General features: G+C 41.6%; 1 protein-coding gene and 1 long non-coding RNA gene across 6 annotated transcripts in view; one reads left to right on the top strand and one right to left on the bottom strand.

The window, feature by feature from the left end:
• The window catches only part of LOC126868417 (uncharacterized), a 304,466-nt gene extending 287,739 nt beyond the window's left edge, over positions 1-16,727 (bottom strand). For both annotated transcript variants that reach the window (XM_050623833.1, XM_050623847.1), the window contains exon 1: positions 16,526-16,727. In XM_050623833.1, coding sequence (XP_050479790.1) covers positions 16,526-16,597 — 72 coding nt within the window. In that variant the 5' untranslated portion in view covers positions 16,598-16,727. The remainder of the gene's footprint in view (positions 1-16,525) is intronic.
• Positions 8,570-21,607, top strand: part of LOC126868523 (uncharacterized) — a 24,190-nt gene continuing 11,152 nt past the window's right edge. The window contains exons 1-4 of one of the 4 annotated variants that reach the window (XR_007690619.1): positions 8,570-8,981; positions 16,930-18,200; positions 18,418-18,565; positions 19,526-21,579. This is a non-coding gene — a long non-coding RNA (uncharacterized LOC126868523). Of the gene's footprint in view, positions 8,982-16,440; positions 16,589-16,922; positions 18,201-18,417; positions 18,566-19,525; positions 21,580-21,607 lie in introns of those variants that run through there. The other 3 variants (XR_007690621.1, XR_007690620.1, XR_007690622.1) reach the window with 3 other exon arrangements.

The following is a 21,607-nucleotide window of genomic DNA, read 5'->3' as shown; positions in this document are numbered from 1 at the left end:
GTTGCAACAACAGAATCGACAGAGATACGGACATGTGGGCAAACAAAATTTCAATCGGAGACTTATTAGGAAGAGATGTTTGATCGATGCAATGATACTAAGTACGATCGTATCTATAAACAGAACTACTACTAATCTCATCTTTAAAGTTACGCTTAGATTAAATCATCGTGTAGTCGTAGTAATTTATGTCAGCCTTTTCAACACGGATATCTTTTTATAATTTCAGGAAGAAAGAACATGCACTTTCTTTCATTTACTTAATTTCTCAACATATGATATTTAACGTTAGAAACACTCTACGATATACATACATAGATTCGATAACGCGTTTCCAATAAATGGTTAGATCATGCATCGAGGGATTAAAATAGCACGCGATTAGCAATGAGCGTGATGCGTGAAAAACGAGGCTCGTTATAATTTGCTTATATAATTCGCTCTCGAGTACGAAGATTTCAGATTAGGAACGCTACAACCTTAGATACTTTGAATATTCCGATTCCTAACGAAGAGTAAAATACGACAACTTTGGAAACGACTCGAAGGAAATTTCAATATACGTTGAGGGATTTGAAAATCAAACGCATAATTGTTATCACGAAACAAGGAATTTAAGTAATTACTCTCTATCTGTCGTTAAATCAACGCTGCAAACAATCCATAGATTCGAAGTTCTCTCAAAAATTTGCTCGTGGAAACATGCAAACGTTATTTTAATCCGATTTAATCGTAATGACTTTAGTTCGATCATCCATTGATTCCCCGTACACGGAGGATAAAAACACAGTAGAAAAACATTGTTCGCCATAGTAGAGAGTTCTCGAAGCGAGTTCCATTGGCAACATGAAGCGTTCGTTTGCACGTGCTATTGTGGCTGGGCGGTCGCGCGCACGTTTGATTGCGTCGAGGATCTTAATGAGGCGAGGAAGCTTCTTTCGCAATTGATTCGAGTCAGCCAACGTAATGCGTACTCTCTTACCACGGCTCGTCTTCTTTCCGGCTGATTTAAGAGGCACAATGTTGCGCACGCCAGGTGAGAAGAAAATACGCGACCGATAAATTTCATTATAAAGTTTTATCGACGTTTTTGTAATTGTCGTTCGATCGATAGCTTGGCTGGTTCTCTCCGCGCCAGCAAAGAAGTTAATTATCCTTTGCAACAAAAACAACCGATAAGCGTTTCCGTGTTGCTCGAAGAACTTTGAAGAGTTAATTAAAGGTATTTTGAAAATTGTAAGATTGACTGGGATTTATAGTACAATACAATAGTTCGCGAAACTATTTTAATACCTATCTTCGAAAACTGTGACGCGTGTATTGTGTGATTTTTGTATAAAACATTCTGAAATTTCATGACTATATTGCTGAAACTTGGAACTAATGTGAAAATGTACGTACAAGTCGGAGGATATTTATCGCAGGCATATATGTAATAAAAAATTAAGGTCTCGTGTCTCGGTCCCAGTAAATGTCGAGGTTTACTAAATGCTTCAAAATATTTTATATAATACGTACAAGTTTTCTATGGTAAGCGTTCAAATAGTTTCGTGATTCAGTATATATCTCTAGTTTCAACTTCGCTGCAGAAAACAGAAGTAGACTAGTTTCATGTCACGAAGTTTCCACTGCATCGAGAAAATGCAACACGATCTACCTGGAACATTTTTCCAGCGACCGAGTCGTAGATCGGTATGAGAGATACGATTTGCGGCAGGCTGAAGTTTCTCAAGGCAGGGAATAATGGGAAAAATCGTTGTTTCAGCGAATGATGCGAGAATCAAAGAGCGGTTCGCAGGCTCGTAAGCGCCATGATCGGGTTTAGGTGGCGATTAAAGCGTTGCTCTCGAATTAATGGTAGAAAGGAATCGTATAATTCGACTCGACGAACTTGGAATTCGTTACATTAGGCGCGTCATTGTTTAACCAGCGATGATTAATCGCAACGGTTTATTCTGAGAAACCTCCGGGCTCTTCCTTTTGAAGACGGAAGTACACATCGAAATGCTAGATAGAGATCACGCTTTATAATGATCGTTCGTGATTCAAATATGAATACGATGATACGAACCTTTCAAAGAGTGAATCGACGGTACTATGTTCGAATGCTAAGTAGCTTCGTGGTAATCGTGATCTATTGCACCTAGGAAATCATTCAACGATAACAATAACCTATCCCGTTTAGCGTACATCGTTTATTAATCTGTAACTGCTATTGTTAGATCGAAGAACTTTAGACCATATAAACGTTGTTATAATTTCCCTCTTAGTTCTAGAACTGTCATCAACTACCTAACAACTTGTCATGCATAATTACATGTATTGTACATCGATGATTATAATCGAAGCAATACCGTGAAAATAAACAGATGTATACAGATCAGAAAGATCATAAGAGAATTTCTTTTTTTTCTTAATTTCCTAATTGTAATATCACTTCACGATTAAACACGTGAAAACATAAGTCGTTATGTTCGCTTTACCTAAGAATTTTTTTACAAAACATCGAACGTTTTTCCATATGAAACGAATATTCAAGAAGCATTGTGAGACGATAGATAAAGAAAGAATGCGATTCACACACCATCGATCATAATTATCCGATCTTGTCATCGCCATCATATGGTAGTTCTTTCAACTTGGAAGGTGGGAACGGATGGAATGAAAATTAAACTCATACTAAAAATCGTAACATCGGAATCTAATTCTCGATTAAAATGCCACTGGCCGCGTAACAATGCGACGGAAATGCATAATTCATCGATAGCGAGTCAGGATCCGCTCCACTAAACGGATAATCGTCTAACGAGGATGATCTTGCGGGGAACGCGACCGCGGCTAACCGAGCACCAGATATCGCCCCGATCTAAAGAGCTTTCGAATTAATACCTGGGTAATTGCGAATCTAATTAGAAGCGCGTGACACGAAGAAATTCGAGGAACGTCGAATAAATCAGTCGTTACCAGATGCTGTAACTGTCCAGCTAAGCTTGCGTTCGATGATTACGTAAGAGAAAAATTTAATAGCTTGTAGCGTTCTTGTCCTGAACATGCTTCGTTTGGAATGCAGAAACGCGATTAATGAAAAAAAAAATTATTTTTGTTAATCTTTTCGCTGTTCAACGAGCGTTCTTTAAATTTATAACAAGAATAGCGTTTCATAAGAGCGTAATAATTTAGAGAGATAAATTCAGGTGTAATTAATTAAAATAACCAGAATGAGACGTTAAGTTACCTGGATTCAAGCGACTTGAAATCATCTGACCAGCGTGAACTTGTCATTTAAGTTGAAATATCCTTTCAAGTTTCTATGCTCGTCCTCGTTAGTCAGGTCACTCGACTACAAGTCGCTTGTATTCAAATAGCTTGAAACCAACTTACTAACGCAAAACCAGTTATTTTACTCGACTTGAAAGGAACAATAGTTACTACGTAATGTTATTCATAGTTTGTTAATGTTATTTCCACTTTCGCTTATATGTGTTCCTTGAATTGAGACCACTCGGTTTTACGCTGTCTATTTTCCATTAGGTCTCTATTTGCCATTAGATCTCTATTTGAAATCAGATTACGTGAAATATTTTATGATTGTAGATTGATCTTTATATATGCATGAATTAAGTCTCGATAACAGTTAGCGTTAATATTTAAACACCATTTCGCAAACATCAAATAAAGTTGGTATTAGGAACGAAACAATCTTAAAATATACTTCCTACAGACTTCAGATTCCTTAGAAGAGGGCCATATCTGAACAATTCAACACCACGTTTTTCCTAAATTCCAAAAGTAAAATAGTTCAGTTTCAATGCCAGTGAATCATCATTCTCCGTCAGTCTTATAAAACCGAGACTAACCATTTGATTCAACCATTGTTTACCGGAACGCATTCCACTAAAATTACCCAACCAGCGATCGTTATCGGCTTACACGATTCACGATCAGCAGCCAGATCGCGAAGGTGAAAGTTTCGTACGCGTTTTGAGCGCTCAATTACAATTTTACCCTTATCTCGAGGTATATTTGCAAACGAACGATCGATAATCGACTCGAACAACAGCCAACACATTACGTGTCGTCCTCGCGCTTTAATCGTAGCGTAATTGTACGCTTCACCCCCCTTCAATTAACAACCACCGTTATTATCGAATATTAATTGGCCAGGCGACGAGAGGCGTGTATTTTTTCGCGTTGCACGCGTCGAACAAAGACTTGTGCCATTTATCGAAACCTCCTATCGAACCGGATAAATAATTATGTAGGTAAACTCTTCCTGGCCGCGATAAATCTTACCATAACCGTGGCTCGCCATTCATTGTATCGTCGCGTTGTTGCGCCGCGGTATCAGCGACAAGCAGGAAGAATTTCTACGAGTTCCATTTCAGTCTGTTTCCGTATTTGCGGAAAGCGTATCGAAACACGTGGAGAAAGAGAGAAAGAGGGAAAGAGCGAGAGCGTAAGAGGGTGAGAGAGAAGGGAAGAAAGGCAGGGCCACGCGATACGCGTTAAACAAAAGGCGTGCTTATTAAAGAAACGAACGATCAGTGCCGATAATTCGTAACAATAGGCGAGAAACCTCTATTGTACATTGTTCCGATATGCTATCACTGTTTATCATCTGATTGATTTAGTGCGACGACGTGGATCGCGCGACGTGAAAGACGGAACGGATTAGATGCTTTAAAGAGCAGACAAAAAAGTAAGAAAAATGGAGATAAGAAGGGGGGACAAGAGTAACGAACCGCGTTAACGACGAAAAATACGAGCAACCGGAAGCGGGAAACGCGGAGACACAAACGCTCGTTCCGTTCACCGAAGAGAGTCTCTCGCGGCTGCTGCGCTTTCTTGTCGGCTAATGAGTCGGTATTTATTGCCTGACCTTTACCGGTATGTGTATCCTCGCGTTTCCTCCTCCATTTCGTTCATTAGCAGCCATTAATTCGCTTGAAATTAAATCTGTAATATTTGCCCGAGGATCCTTCGTACGAGGAATCTAGCAATCCTTATTGTTGCGTTAAACGAAAAAAAGAAAGAGGGCAAAGTGGATACACACACCATGGCGGCGTTATCAATCGAAGGTTAAATAAATTTCAGGTTACAACTGGCTCGCACCCTCCTATATTTTACGGAGCTTACACCGAAAACAGAGGTAGTCGCGTGGTAGCTGATCCCACGAGGGGAACAAAGATTGTAATCAAACGAGTAGATACCAAGCGACTCTTGATACTTTACGGTGGAACGTCGCGCGATGTATGTACACAGAAGCCAACTAAGGAACGAAGTGTTTCAATTTATCGCCGGTGCCACGACTCTCTGTACAGTTACTCGTGTGAACGCCGACTCTAATAACATTATAAATAAAGATACGAATCTCGTGCGCGCTTCTTCACCGTACGATGTCCCTACGCTGAAACGATACGGCATTCGTTTATCCTGACTCTTAAAAGACTTAGCCGTGCCTGGCGCGATCCACTGACAATTACGTGCCTATCTTGACTGATTACGGACTACATTGAAATCATTAAAGTTATCAATAGCTGTGTCAGTCCATCGAGATCTTCAAAGTTATTGGAATTATTAAAATCAAGGATAACATCGAACTTATCAAAGTCATGGCTAATCCCATTGCTTAAGTGACTCAAAAAAAAATCGCTCTTTGAATGGTTCAATCACGAGTGACTCGTGATTATTATTCCTCGTTTCGAATGCAACGAGTCTGAAACATCTAATATTTCACTACACATATTCCGAATAGCCTGTACATCGTGTCTAGCGAGCATACAATCGACGGAGCCACGTTTCACATCGCGGGAAAGGTCAACATCCAGATCGAAGATAGAAGCTGAGATGTTTACAGCTATTATCATCTAGTTTGCCCGCGGTGGAACACAAATACAAATTTAATACCGATCAATCATGGACGACGTACTAGACTGACCTCGCCCAACGTTTATACACGAATCTCTTAGTGAAAGCGATAGACCGTTACGTTACCCCGCTACGGATGTAATAATTATTCAAAAGTGGCGGTGTTCTCGTGTTTTACCGCACGATAGGATCACTATGCCGGAAGAGACGTTCGGACAATATTAGTTATCGTTAAGTGATCGATGGAACTCGTGCATTTTTCCACGAAAACAACCCCTCGCTCCAACACAATCGTCGAGACTTTTGCAAAAGCTCTTGTCCCGCTAGGAAATCACGTTACGAACTTGCCGCCTCCTGAATTTACGCAATAATTTCCGGACAATCGATAATGCTCCGGTGCATCCTCGCTGATCTACTTAGTTTACGGTTTCCGACACATGGAACATCGACGTTGCTGAAAAACGGTAAATACCTCTGCGGTTGGCCTGGTTTCGATTCTCACGCGGAATTTGTGATCACCTTCGAACAAACTCGTAAATCTTCGATCTTTCACGTAAGGATGATAACGAGGCTGGTAAACGTTTCTTCGATAGTCGTATTGACTAACAAGCGATCTTTGTGCATAAACGTTTAAAAATCTCACGGTACACGGTAGATGCAGCGAATTTTTACTTCCGATGAATTTATTTATTGATATAGGATACGAATGCGTGACAACGAAGAGAACTTTCTCACCCTTGTAGTCGTTAGGTTCAACGTATCTCGAACGTCGAGCTCTTCCGCCGATCTTCTCAATGGTGAAAGAAGCCTCATTCTGATCGTACGAACGAGACATCTCCAGCGACGAAAACGAGGAAATCGTAGCATGAATTTCACGGCTATCAAACGCGTAAAGCAAATAACGAGACAGGAACTGTCTCACGCTCTCGTCGCGACAAAATCCATTGTGGAAAAATTAATATTAATCAAGGTGGATGCCGGCGTAGTTTGTATGCAGATGGGGGATTCGGTACGCGTGCAACAGAAAGTCCGAGTAATTACACCGTCGCCTCGCGGAGCAGAACTGAAAGTGCTCGCTGAGTGTTCGATGCACGAACCGTATACCAACCAAATGGGGGAAAATGAAATTTGAATATTTCAATTACCTAAATTCTTTCGTACATGTAAGAATACTTTCATCTATTAACGTTATTAATGAATGGAAATATACGATAAAATGTAGAGTTTATTGCTCTAAATCTCTCCAAAAATAATTTCCAACTAAAACACGCTATTGTCCCTTTATGTTATAATAGTTGGCTAAAACTGAAGCGATATAAGTTAATAGAAGTAACGTAAATATTAAAAATCCTTGCACATTTCTCATGTTTGATACCAGTAATTTTGACTAGTTAAGTAGCTCTGATGTTAGTAAAAAATAGTAATAATCATATAAAACTATCAAAAGAAAACCTGCAAAAAATATCGAAGCTCTGTCTCACGAATCACACTTGATCTTACTAAGCTTCTATACACATCTATCCCAAGAAGTTTCCTGTCTAAATTCTTGAATCTTCTACCTAAATACGATCTCACGATAGCAAATTAATTGCATGTATTTCTGCAACGTATTGCGTGAACGATATAATTAACGGCACACCGTAAAAAACCGCAACCGAACGGACGGTTGCGTGAGTCACTTTCATTCGCGTTGGCGCGCCAAGCGCGCGAATTAAATTGAAACGCGCGAATGCGCGCGCCTGCGCAGATAGATGCGCGAGAGACGAACGCGCCGCACATTCAAAATTTGTCGACCTTCGCGCGTATACTCAAACTACGCGTTGCGCAAGTGAAGAATAGCGCGCGGTCTAACTGACAAATAATTCGATAACAATACACAAGTTTCGGTAGTTTATCGGTAGATCTTTTATTTACCGGGCGGATTTATTCCTTTCTCGTTGTGACCGAATTTACGCTCCGCTATCTTGAGTAAAGGCAGTAAGATAAATACCATCTTCGATTTTCCAAATGGATAGAAGTTACGAGTCATATTTTGCTAGTTCCTTTGTGATATTTATTTACCGAGGCGTGAATAAACCGAAATAACTTTGTTATCGAGTGTTCGTTGTTCTTATCTTGTTAGAGAAATGTCAGAAGACTACGGTTTAAAATCATATCTCAATGTTTTCGAAGCAGAGAACACAGAATCTTATGTCACCCGTAGAATAATACAAAGTCGTGTTAGTTATCACAGACGTGAAATTAGGTCTAGAAAGATTAATTTCAAAGTGAGCTAACAAGGTTGTCCTATCTTCACGGAGATAAATTACAAAAACCATGTAAATCTCTAAAAACGTTTGTCTTGCTCAAATACGTGTAACTCCAAACATCTATCCGTATCTATGAATCAATTAACGATATAATTATACAGGGAGCAACAGGAAAAAGATCTAACTCCATCAATCTTATTGAAACAGCCTAAACATAGCCTTCTATCGAGAAAACGAGCCTTCGAGCACTCGCGTCCGCTTCACACCCCTTCAGCTCTCTTCGAACTCATTACAAAGCGTGGCCGGTAACATAATTCATTGGAACAATAACGTATCTTGGCCCGGCTGGTATTCGAGAGCACGAAGAGAGAAAGAAAGGGAGAACACGTAACTGAATGCTCTTTTATCGTACTAATTTAAATTTTTATACGTAGCCGCGGCCAGGGGAGAGAAGGAGCCCGGGAATCTTTTGTGCGTCGTCGTCGACTGCTAAGCAACTATCATCAATTATCCTCCGACATTGGCAGCGCGCGGCTCGTGGCACATCTCGAGCTGTTCTCGATAGAGCCTCGAAGAGCTGGGAGAGACGACGCTCTTTCTATCCTTCGAGACTCACGAGCGTTCACCTCACGCCGACACGAGAGAACCGGAGTGGGCCGGCTCGCGACGGTACAGATTCTCTCGACACAATGCCCATTCCTGCCGTGAAATTGTCTTAATTGTGATTAAAGTTTTTGTCAGTCGACGCCGGATGTTCCTGTGTATGCACGAGGATAGAGAAAGAACTAGGTTTCTCCCGAGACACGAACAAAGCCCGCGACACTCTAGATTCTTATCGAATACTGGATTTCCTACGTATACTTCGTAAGTATTAGGACACATATTTTATACGAAGCGTGACAATTGAATCGTCGAAAAGGCAAATTAATCAACTCCGCTTTTTATTCAAGTTAGCAATTTTACAATAGTATTCAATAGCTCAAAAAAAAAATTTATTTTCATAAAATTATTTACCAGAAATAGAGAAAGCGTAAATAACCGTAAATTCTAAGATAAATTTTTAGAAACAATGTTTGTAATTGTCATTCGTCTATGCGATTTAATTTGTGGAGTTGGTCAACGTGATTTCTAAGCGTCCCAAAACTGTTCATTCCAGTTCGTCTGTCTTACTAAATTAAGTCGTTGAAACTCAACAATGTTCGCCTTACGCACGTCCCCATTACTTTATTACATTTGCCAAGTATAATCAGGTTGATGACGTTGCTCCATAGATCATTTGTCGCGTCCTTCGTGTTGAATAATTTGATTCGATTTGAGAGCGCGGTTAGACACATTGATGGTGTGGAGAGATTGTAAGAAAAAGTACGAATTCTTTCCGCGATACGTCAACGTACGAGGTTTTCTGGATCTTGATAGCCGAGAGCTGTTGCAGTCGATGCTCGTTAAGGAAAACGTTTCCGGTATTTCGCAAGCGCTATAGCCAACTTTGTCGGACGACTAAAGACATTGTAATAGCGAGATATATAGGGTAACCGTGTCCTTACATTTTAATAGAGCTCATTGAAGAGACTAGATTACCTTTCAGATGTCTTTTATAAACTTAACCGCGAATACTATATATATATAATACTAATTATGTGCTTTTTATCGCGACATCCTTGAATCTGACTGAAAATGTAACCGTTAACTCAACTATATCGTATAATACAAACTATACATATTATACATCGCTATACCACTATAGTTAACCCTTAACTCAAATAACACACGATGCCAAATGTCTCGATAATTTTTTGTTGAGGATTTATGTATCTCGGAATAGAGAGAACAAACACGTGGATGAATGTATTATAGGATTTCTTTATCAAAAATGTTAGAAATTAAGATTTCCAGTGGTTTCTATCCTATATGATAATTTATTGATAGATGGATATATTACAGTGGATTAAACAGAAAAAGATGACTATTTAACTTGAACTTTCGATTAACGATTCTTCACCCTCCGGTGGCTAACTGAACATCAACGGCTGCGGTGCCGAAATATATTAATGGCCGTTAGGCTTATCGAAGTTTTCCAACCATTTCGGCTTGTCGACATTTGCGCTTTATCGTCGACATTGTCTGTACGTTGGCGATTTTTTCGCGGTACTATAATAGAGACCAAAGAAGCCGCTGTAAAGAGAATCGTTGTGCCAAAAACTAAACACTAGAGAAGATGTAGAGTTTTCCTAGAAGTCAGACCCACTTCAACATTTTCAATTATACAGGGTGGTTGGTAACTGGTGGTACAAGCGGAAAGGGGGTGATTCTATGCGAAAAAAGAAGTCGAAGATATAGAATAAAAATTTTTTTAAAATTTTTTTTTTTTAATTTTCCCATCGAGACAACGATCTAAAGTGAGATCCGTTATAACGTACCGCACGCGTACCGAGCGAAAATTCAAAGTCGATTTTCTAGAAAACAAAGCCTCAAACGAAAAATTTGTATTCTATATTTTCGACTTCTTTTTTCGCGTAGATTCACCCCCTTTCCGCTTGTACCACCAGTTACCAACCACCCTGTATATAACTGTGGCAAGTCAATATATTTCTATTAAACCATACCAGTTAAGGATACAAAAAACGATCCGAAATCTGGTAGATAGCTCCTATCTGAAGTTTTATTTCTTTTCTCAAGTCTCCCCAAACTTCAAAATTGTTCTTCCGACACGATAAACATCATACTTCCTATTCGCGAAATAATAACCTGGTTGAAACAAAAATTCAACGATTCATCAAAATTCGTGGTACTTGACTTTTTCTGGCTTTACGAGCTCACCTGAATGTCGCGTCAGAGGAACGAAGCGTCGTCTAGCGGCACAATGACGATATTTAATAGAAGCAACGAAGCGTGAAGCAACGAAGCGGCTCGCGATAAAAGAACGGCGGAAGGGGTGGGGGAAGGGCACGTGTTTCGTTTTTTCGATGGAATTTGCATAGTACCTTTCTCTGGTCCTCACGAACGGGGCAAGTCGGCCGTCTAGAAGTGCGCTCGATTAATTAGCGGCGAAAGTAAGTGAAATTGCACACGGTGCATTGTGGCAGGCGCATCCCTGCACGACGCTAACCGCGTCCAGGTGCCGCACTCTCCAGCCAAGGCGGAATGTCGACCCGCTATTTTTCTCGGTTAATCATAATCACTTATGTAGGTCACGTGAAAATACGAATAACGTTCCTCGCTCTATATAATCACTTCGTTCCCAGATCAAACTCTTCGACTCGAGACTGTTTGACGAGAGCGATATTCGAACCTCTTAGAAGCCTCGCCGATCAACTCCACGTTTTAGTAATTCCTTAATTTTGTTACATAAATATGCGATTAATATTCAGTTCCCGAGAAAGAAATGACTTACTGCCATAAGCCAATTTATTATATTATTTATTTTATATTATTTCTACATTTCTATCATAGTAACCTTACTTCTATTCATAGAAAATGCTAACATCGTTTCGTAAAAAAAAAGGCTCTGGCGAAACCTGTATATTACTCATATTTTACACGAAATCGTCAGTTTCGAAGGTGTCACGATTCGAACCAATAACTAGCCTAAGATAACGTGGCGAGAGTCTATGAAAATTTTCTGCCGTTTCCAAGACGATGAACGTAAGTAACTAAGTAAAGTCGGTAATGTTGACCGAAGCGAAGCGTTCGGTCGTAAAGTTAAGATACATGTGTATGTTTTCAGAAAATTTGTAGACACACGAAGTTTTAGGGCGTCGCGTTAGAACAACGTTAAATATGTGCCGAGTAATAAATCCGTGTCAATGTACATAAACGTAGGCTTGCCAACGTGGCTTCGAAATCACGGCGTCATAGTTCCGACAGGAATCGCTGTCGAGTGAAAATTAGCTTCTTCAGTCGTGGCAAAGAGATTTCGTAAGAAATATGTACGTTAATACATATTAAACAAGGGGTTCGTGCGATTAAACCGGGGACAAACGTTTTTCTGACGATCCGCGAGCAGCGACCGTGTAACCTAAGCATATACGCCAAGAACGAACAATGATATCATCGATCTTGCTTCATATAGTATGAGAGTCTTTCGAGAAGAAAACAGTATCGTACGATGGAACGTAGCTCGTTTCGTTTCTATTTAATTTCAGGGACGATGAATGAGCGCCTCGAACGTAACATAATAAGATCCACGCGGAAGAGGATGTACGTGATAGCGTTTTAACCGAATTAAGAGAACGTACAGGATGTTATAGAAAAAAATGATCTAGATCTTCGTAAGCCTATAGCTATCGCCAAGAGGAGTAAAATATGTTCGTTAAACGGAGATCCTAAAATCAAGCAAATATTTTTCTCGGAACGTACTATAAATCTCCACACAAAGTCTTTCTATTTTTATAACACCTTATATAACTGAAAACAAGTATAATATTAGGAAGAGAACGGAGAGAAGCTCGTTCGTTCAACTGCAACATCGTATCTCACATGGCTGATCCGATTTGCAACGGCCATGAACGTTAACAATAGCGATTAAAGAGTCATCGATCAATCTGTCCGCCTACATTCGTTCAAAGCAAACATTCTTCTCGGTGTTTCCACTTTCGATTCAAGTACGCCGTTCGATAATGGAACAAATTATTTCCGATAAAACGAAGAAGTTGAAGAGCGTGGGCAAGAGCCGATACGAACGAAGCAAATTAAATTAACACTGCTAGGAAAGAAAACAACGATTTGATTACCGACGCCACCGAAGTCTCCTCCTTTTCTTCTTGTTTCTTGTTCCGATCCGCGGTCGTGACTGCGAACCACGATACGAGATGTGCAAAACATTGCGATAGCGCGAGTAACGGGAGAAAATGCTGCGTTAACGAGTTTCAGATAAAACTGCCTTTGAATCGCAACGATTTTCAACGTCGTTTCCATCAGCCTCCGAGGCCGATCAACGCGAGTAAAAGTCTTTAAGAATTTATTAACTTTCTTTGATACTCTTCCTCGCTCCGAGAGAAAGAGTTTCTATTTTATACACATATGGAAATATGTGTAATTCAAGTAATTCTCGAACGCGTACCTGCAAAGCGCTTCAAACGCGCAATTCAAATCCACGTATACGCATACAAGCTATCTATTGTAAAGCTATATCTATTGGTACGAAATTTTAGTTAATGCTCGATTATCTGATCGCGAATTCCTATTATGCGAACGAAGGATGATAGGTAATGGGGAAAATTGGCCAACTTCCATCATACGAACTTCAGTCGCATAAATTGTTTCTCCCCCGACAAGTTCAATACATGAAGGGCCACTGTGCTCTCTCTCTCTCTCTCTCTCTCTCTCTCTCTCTCTTTCTTACATCCTCGATATTCCACGCAATTGTCAAGAACGATAATGACAATAGAGGGCGATCGTCTTCGAGAAAAAGCTTAAAACGTACGACGGCGAAAATCGAAATAGATCAACACACCCACGCGACGATGTCCCGCTCCGGAGTTGCTGGTAAGCACGATAAAACGGGGAAACGGTTCACGCCGGTTTCGCGAGTTGTTCGAGGGCCAGACGAGGACAGATAACGAGATATAGGGATGGGAGAGGGGTGGTCGGCCGTATTTATCACTCTGAGATCCCGAAGAGCGCACAATGCAAGGCGAGAGAGAAGAAAAGAGAGGTGAACGGAGCGGTTCGCCAAGCTGTGGAACGAGACGCGATGTAGTGCAGGTAGATTTATGGAAGGTGGGAGGGAAGAGAGAAAGAGAGACTCTGTGTGTTTGTGTCGCAGGTCAGCCGCGGTTCACGGTCACGGGGACCAACCGCTGGACTAACCTAACGTAACCTGACTCGGCGACCGCAAACTGAATTGCACCCCGTCCGCCCCTCGACATCCCCTAGTCCACCCTAACCCCCCGGTTTCCGACCGCCTACCGCTCCTTTCTTTCCTCTCGAACCGATCTTCGTCTCTACACGTTGCTACTCTTCCATTCGTCTACCCTAGCTGTACTCGCGAACCTCCCACCTCCTCCAGCGGACCGATTCGTTTAATTTATTAAGATGCTGACTCCCCCTCCGCCCCCCTTCCCTCGAGCCACCGACCCGGGACTTTGCAAAAGCGCCGTCCCTTTTTTTCTCTCTCCCTCTCGATAATTACAATACGAGAGCCGAGTTCTAGGAAACAGACTGACTGCGAGTCGACGCTGTTCTCGAGACGCGATGAGTTCTTGCGACGATTCGAAGAGTCGGATTTGAATTCGCTGGATTCTTCGTGTGGAGCAGGGGGTGAAGATTGACGTAGACATAAATCGGATGAATTGGAGAGCTGTTAACATTAGAAACGATATTATCGGGTTTCTAATTTTAACCCTTGACACATTCAGTGCCGTGTGAATCTAATAATAGATACACGTTGAACTATCCATTCACGCCATTGATGTCCCCAGCGCGTACAAAAGTGACGATGCGTCTCCCTGGTGGTGAGCCTGAGTTATAATTTGATCCTCATTTAAACTTAATATGTACTATTGTGCAAAACTTTGCTAATGATATCAATCCAATTCTAGCGATAGATATTAGCATTATTTCACTTGAAGCATCTCAACGATTTTCAATTAGATCCACAATTATAACATAATTTCAGAGATTTAAACTTTTGACCGTAGTGTCTCAGAACTACCGAAGAATTAAAGTACTCCCATTTCACTCTAGTACCTACTCGTTCACCTAAACGCAGTTCAATTTTAATGTTTAAGAAGTTGGTCAAAATCCATTACAACGACGGGAATCGAAATATACGACTGACTGTATAATCGGAATATCTACATACTTATTCCACCGAGACTTAACGCTCGATGCGAACCCCCGTTACATCAGGGTATAACAATCGTTTGCATAACCGTGCGGTGGATCTCCGTGCTTACGCATCAAAGTAATCCAATCCGACAAGTCGTAAATTGCGCGCACCCCCAACCCAAACGTGTTTCCCTTCCGCTGTACGAAATTTATTAACAGGGCGTGTCTATAGGTACGGTACACAGACCAGCCATCTTTTTCCTGATTGATTAACACATCTTGCTGGATCTGCCGTGTTCATTGCTAACCCGTGTTTAGCGATAAAATTTAATAAAAAGATCTGTCGACAAATTAGACGCGGTCGTATTGTTTATCAATTAAACAACTGTTAAGGAAATTCGAGGATTTGGGAATACAAATTATTGACTATATTTCACATACTACAGTTGTACATCTATATTAACACTCTGAAGAACGTCTTGCACGCGCGCTTGTCGCCAACCGACTATCCTAGATTCTTCTAACATCTGGCAACGGTCTTTTGTCTCCACTAAGACCTTGACGCCCTCTGACCCTTACACACACACTCTCATGTACAGTGTAAATGTATCACTTCCCTAACAACAACAAGTATCGATAATTGAGCAGACACGAAGGAAAAAAGCGTAGAAATGGGAGATCTAGTCCTCGTTACGCTGCGAACGGCGAACGAATCCTACTTCGATGAAAAATCAATGAACCAATGAATTGTGCACGCAACCGATCGATCATGATGATGATCGAGATAACGATATTCATCTTGTAATATACAATGTATATTATAGGACTTACAGGCTATAAATAAATAATAACAATAATGATATATCGATAGAAATCGACAACGCGGCCGGCACGAAACGGTACAGAAAGAAATTAGAACTGCTACGCCGGCTCCTACGGCAATTATCCAATTACCGTGTTCGCATTAGCTACAGTTGCAACGTCTAATAATTGCACCTTCGTTCTGGTAAAACGTTCGAACGTGGAACGACCTCACCGGTAAGTCGCGATACAATGCGCGCGCAACCAACGATTCAGCTAATCGAAAATCGAGGGAAAATTGAATTATTTTGGACAGTATTTCGATAGAAATATCTAGCGGCCATGAAACTGAAACATTCTATATTGAGTTCCTTTCCTTTTATTAAGCTTCAACAACCATGCAACGAATTTACGTCTTATTAATGGTTCCGAACGTAAACCCTTATATGTATAACTTTGTTGGAAGTATTCTGTGCTTTCGGTCGAAAGAGTTACGAGGAGAAAAAAAAGATCGATACTGCCGGTAGGTGGTAATTTTCATACCAAGTACGGTTTCCGGTCGGCTCGTTGCATAACGTATTCAATGGCTACCGCAATTACAGCGGCCGTTTGACGCGAAGCGCGGCTAAGTTCGGTCATAAAATCCTGACCTTGAGAATTACGATGCAACGTTCGTACGTTTACTTCTCGCCGGTGCTGTCGATGGAAACCCATCCCAAACGGCGGTTTTGCTTCGTTCGGACAAATCATTTGCATCGTGAACAACCACACGCCCGCGCGTAAACTAAACTACGCGCGTACGGCGCCAAATTACGAAGTACAAAGCGTGCAACACTTACAGGCAGATTCCTGAGCCCCAGCCGCACCTTCGAGTACTTCTTCATAAAGACCCGCCAGAGCACGTAAGCCATGACGATTATCCAACTTCCGATTCACTCGTAAGGTTATCTTCGAGATTATTCCGTCACCTTTCACACTTTGTCACCGTTTCACGTAAAAATTTCAAAGATTAACACCATCAGCGTCCGGATTCGCAAACGTCCGTCCATGATACGATCGTTCGATTATCGAAATTACTCCGCATCTCGATCTCGAATCGGTCGTGGGATAATGGCGGGAACACGATTGCGCGGTAAAAAGTCGATATCGAATTCGAAAGTGGTTCGTCTATGGCGCCACTTTTCCCGCGTGAAACAACCCCGCGACCGTTTAACCTTAACCAATGATACTCACTTTGTACAAGGTTCTCGTATTAGCACGGCGAAGAAAAGGGAGGAGAGAATCGTCGAGCAGAAAAATAACGAAACGTGTCTTGCGTACGTTACAAGAGGAAGCAACACATCTCGCGTACAAATTGATGCGACAATCTTCATGCCGTTCCGATAATGAGCGACTGGATAAAGCACCATTCACTTCTAAAGGAACAGTATGTATTTTTCTACTCAAACGTTCCCAAGATTTCACTATTTTCTGATAGAGAAAAACATAACCATGATTTGACCTCGTAACACGTTTTTATAAAACACCTCTCTATTCCCGTATCTGATATTACATTCATTTTACGATAATTTTCCGTATACAAAGAATTCGCGTTTTCTCTAGCCGTCACGAAAAATAAATGAACGCGATCCATGCATTAACAGAGAAATGCAGAACAGCGAAAGCTGATAATCTTCGAATCGGCGCAATTCGATCTCTTGCATAATTCATTATAATGTCCCGATTGTAATTGCGTCCGGCCATGCACGCCACCAATACTATCGACACGCACGGTATGATCGATAAACATCAAAGCCAGTGTTCACTCGGTCGATCGAAATCGCCGCTGCGCGTATTCGTTGATTTATACGAAACCACGGTACGGCATCCGATTCAACACATATATATAATCACGTGTCGGGGGATAAACTTAACCTTGAAATCCTTCGTTTTTGCAGGAAAGATGCACGCCTGTACACAGGCGAAAATGAATCAGTTGCACGCAGTGTCACGAGAAATGTCGTCAGACCAGAATACAAGGAAGCGACTGTCATGATTTAATCGACGAACCAATGAGACTTTTTGTCGTCCTCGAAGGATATAAACACTCTCGAAACTACGCTCTGTACGAGAGGTAACTCCAAAGGAAAATCACACAAGACTACGATGGCAACGTTCGACAATTAGGACGCTTGCAATCACTGAGATTCCGTCGAAAGTTTTTGTTGGTATTGATACAGCAGGATGCACGAGGATTTTGAACGAACGACGCGCGTCAAAACACCCGTATGCCTGACGGCTCTCGCTGCCGAGATATAACTGACACGACACACGCAACTACCTACTCTCGCGCTCGAACCGTGGAACGATGAAACGGAACGTTCGGAACGCCGGAACTACGGAACGATATATACCTGAATCGCGTTTCAGCGCAACTTTAGGCGTGTCTTTAACCACCCGACACCACGTTTAATGGAAATAGAGGGTGTGCTCCTGAGGTCTATGTCCCTGAAATCTCGAGTTCGCTGAACTCTGGTATCATGGTGCTTTTATTTATACTTTTATTTTATGTTGCTTAATATTAATCCATCTTAATCCCTAAACACTTCAATTTAAAATGTATTAAATATTTGAAATATCGTAGTTTGGTAGTATTATAAGGACGAGTGCCACGATTTAATCAATAAATCGATACTATAACTTAATGTAATTTGCCTTAATATCTGTATTGATTTATAAATTCATGTTTAAGGAATATTTCCATTTCGAAGAAGATGCCAGGCACCATGGTTGGTAACACGCCATAAAGACACCACTAACAGCTGTTTGTCACGCAAAAAAGAAGAAACAAAAAAGAAATCATTCATGGTAATACTGACATCTGCCGAGGCATATAGGCGGTAAACAACTGAGACTCTTTACCATTTAATTACTATACCGTATAATTCTACTATTAGTTATTAATCAAGAAACACAGCGATTTTAAATTAACTTTTTCCTCTATTTCTTTACGTTATTCCGCGAATAACGTTTTCAGGACGAACGTCGTTTTTATAAATCGTATGCTACGCTTAACAGAAAGGTTAATTTCTTAAGAAACGATCTTTGTTCCCCGCCGTGACATCGTAAACCGGTGACGCGAATGGTTTGGAGGGAGTCGAAGGAGAAATGGAAAAAAACGGGCGTTTAAAAAGCAATATAACGCGAGCCGGTCGTAATGGAGGAAAGAGTTAAAACGAATCAGCGTGTCTCACGGCGCAGCCAAAACAAACAGAGCTAAACAAGCGGAAGGCTCGATGCCCCCGCTCCACACGTGCCCTCTCCTGTTTACATTCGTTTGTTTTCACTTCAATGCTGGCCAACTCGACTTCCCATTCGCTGCTGCACATTACGCGACTGTATTACCATCCCTATACATTACACATCCGGGCCGTTTGATTTATCAGCCGATAAAACGTTTTCAAGGCACTCTTGTTAACGAGACCTAATCGCCGATACAATTAGGACAGATAAAAATGCACCCGTTATTGACTTTCGCAATAGCTATCTCGATTCTCGTTACAGCATCGATGTTTTTTCCCTGTTTCCTTACGTCTGACGTTAATACCGCGTGTATCCCGCAGCGTAAGTGACGTTAAAATGCGAACATTTCCGACTGCTAATGATATGTTTCGCGAGACGAACGTAAAGGAAAAAAAGAAGAGGCAGAGAGATTGGCGATAAATTTTCAGAGTCGTTGAACGATTCTGTGCTCGATCGGGCGTGGAAAAATTAAAGGAATATCGCGAAACGTGACACGAAACGCTACAAACCGCGATAATTCTTCGAATGCCTCCAATAATTCCCTCTTTAAATTCCAGATACGCGCGAGAACGAAACGGCAGAAGAACGTATATAACGGCGAAGGGCGAAAAGAAATATGGAGAACTGCTCGGAGAGCTGGTAGACGGCGCATAAAAAATGCCAAATGTTTCGGGATGTAGGAGGCAACGCGAACCTCGTCGACGCCATTAACTCTTGAATTTTTAATACGTGAACGTGCAGCCCTTGCGTATCATGAATTCTGCCTTGAAACACGGCGACATGCTTGAAACATCGAACATCGAACGTCGAGCCACGCGTTTGTTCGATCGTCGACTGAAAAGGGAACCGCTTACGACGAAGAAACACACCCCAGCAAAATGGTTCTCTTTCGCGATTAGCGCCGGTGTCACGGCACTTCCGCTGTGTCTGTACCTCGCGCCACATCCTATCGCCTTTTACTTCTTCCCTTCTTTAATATTCAGCCACCGTTCTCGTAACCTACGTCGTGCCGCCACGCCGCCAGACACACGTAAATACGCGTACCTCACAAATATAGCGCGCATGTGTGCAACGTGTTATCCTCTGTGCGTGTCACTATGCGCCTGTTCGCAGCATATGCATACAAGCGTGCATTCTCTGCGAGACAATGGGCGTGCCCACCTCACGTGACTGGCACGTGAGCACCCTTAAAAAGGGCCCTCGGTTCCTGACGTTCATTCATACTGGTCTGCCTGTTTCGTGGTCGACACTGATGACCCTACACCGCGCGTCGGAAAGTCAAGAAGAATCGAACGACAGAAAGAGCAGAAAACCGCTGTTTAACCGTGTACCATTCAGAGACGGTTTTCGTGAGTCTTGCAGGTGCGCGGACGATTACACCGTGCAAACTATGCGTCACCGTAACAATGTCCTTTGCTCGACAGCTTCAACCGCTGCCCGACAGGAGTACCCTGCCGGGACAGGAGAATAATCCGTGGAACGAATGCAGTGAACTTGTTACTTAAATAAGCCGTGAAAGATGGAGTGTGTTTGAATAAAGGTAAATAAACGCGTCTTGTGCACCGAGTACAATGACCTTTCGTACTTCTGAATTCGTATTTATTCAACCATTTAAGCTCTTTATATTATACAATGTATGTACACAAATATTATAAATGAGAAGACGACCGACTACAGGATTCTTCGATCTACGAAATGCGGCGTAATAAAAGCGAGCAAGTGAACGGCAATGTCAATGGTTTCACGACTATTCTTGGATCTCTTCCAATAGCGCTATCGTGCTCGGAATCGATAAAGGAACTAACGTTTATTATTTCGCAAGCAACCCCTCCCGTGTGAACGCGCTCGACCCTCACAAATCGTAATTGCCGGGCAACGAACAGGCATGTCTAGCTGCTCTATGAGATAGCTTGCCTCTGAGTCACTCCCCCGCGGTGCGTTTAAACTTTGAACGCTTTCTGCACGTCGGACCGACACGTTACACTGCGCAATAATTGTAACGACTCTTGGCTTCGTTCATGAATCGACCGCTTCGGGCTGGCAACTGTTTCATGCGTGTTCCAATGTATACGCGGAAAATCAGGCTGAATAGTTGCTTTGGAAAGCGAAACGCCAGTGTTTGATAATGCAAATTCTTGTTCCAATTTATACGTTTTTATAAAGATTTCTTTTTCATGTTGGCTTTATATCGCATCGACACCTCGATCATTAGCGACAGATAGAGATTATTCTTTTGCCAATCTCTTCTGTTGCAAAAATCAGACGAATCTACCTCGATAAATTTTCCACACTTTCTTAGGTAAGTAGTCACTTTTCTTCGAGAAAGTTACGCGAACCACTACGTAGATGGTAATCTGCGGAAAAAAGTTCTGATGAGTAGAAGGAACAAGGAACCATCTACTGGTTGGATTGCTGCAATTTTTTGCACATTCAAGTCGTTGCAATCTAATTTACATTAACATAGAACAGAATTGGCTTTTCCCAAGTGAGCAAAATTTTCATCGCGTGCAAGAGGCAGACACGCCATACGAACAAACGGACAGCGAAACTTTCAGCTCGCAGCTAGATTTAAAACTGAAATTCAACAGGTGGACCATGCAAATATTTGTCGGTAAGAAGTTACTGGCAACGACCCAGTA

The sequence above is a fragment of the Bombus huntii genome, chromosome 1, assembly GCF_024542735.1.
Source record: "Bombus huntii isolate Logan2020A chromosome 1, iyBomHunt1.1, whole genome shotgun sequence".
Taxonomy (NCBI): Eukaryota; Metazoa; Arthropoda; class Insecta; order Hymenoptera; family Apidae; genus Bombus; species Bombus huntii.
Note: the sequence above shows the minus strand (reverse complement) of the source record. Positions and strands in the feature narration are given on the sequence as shown.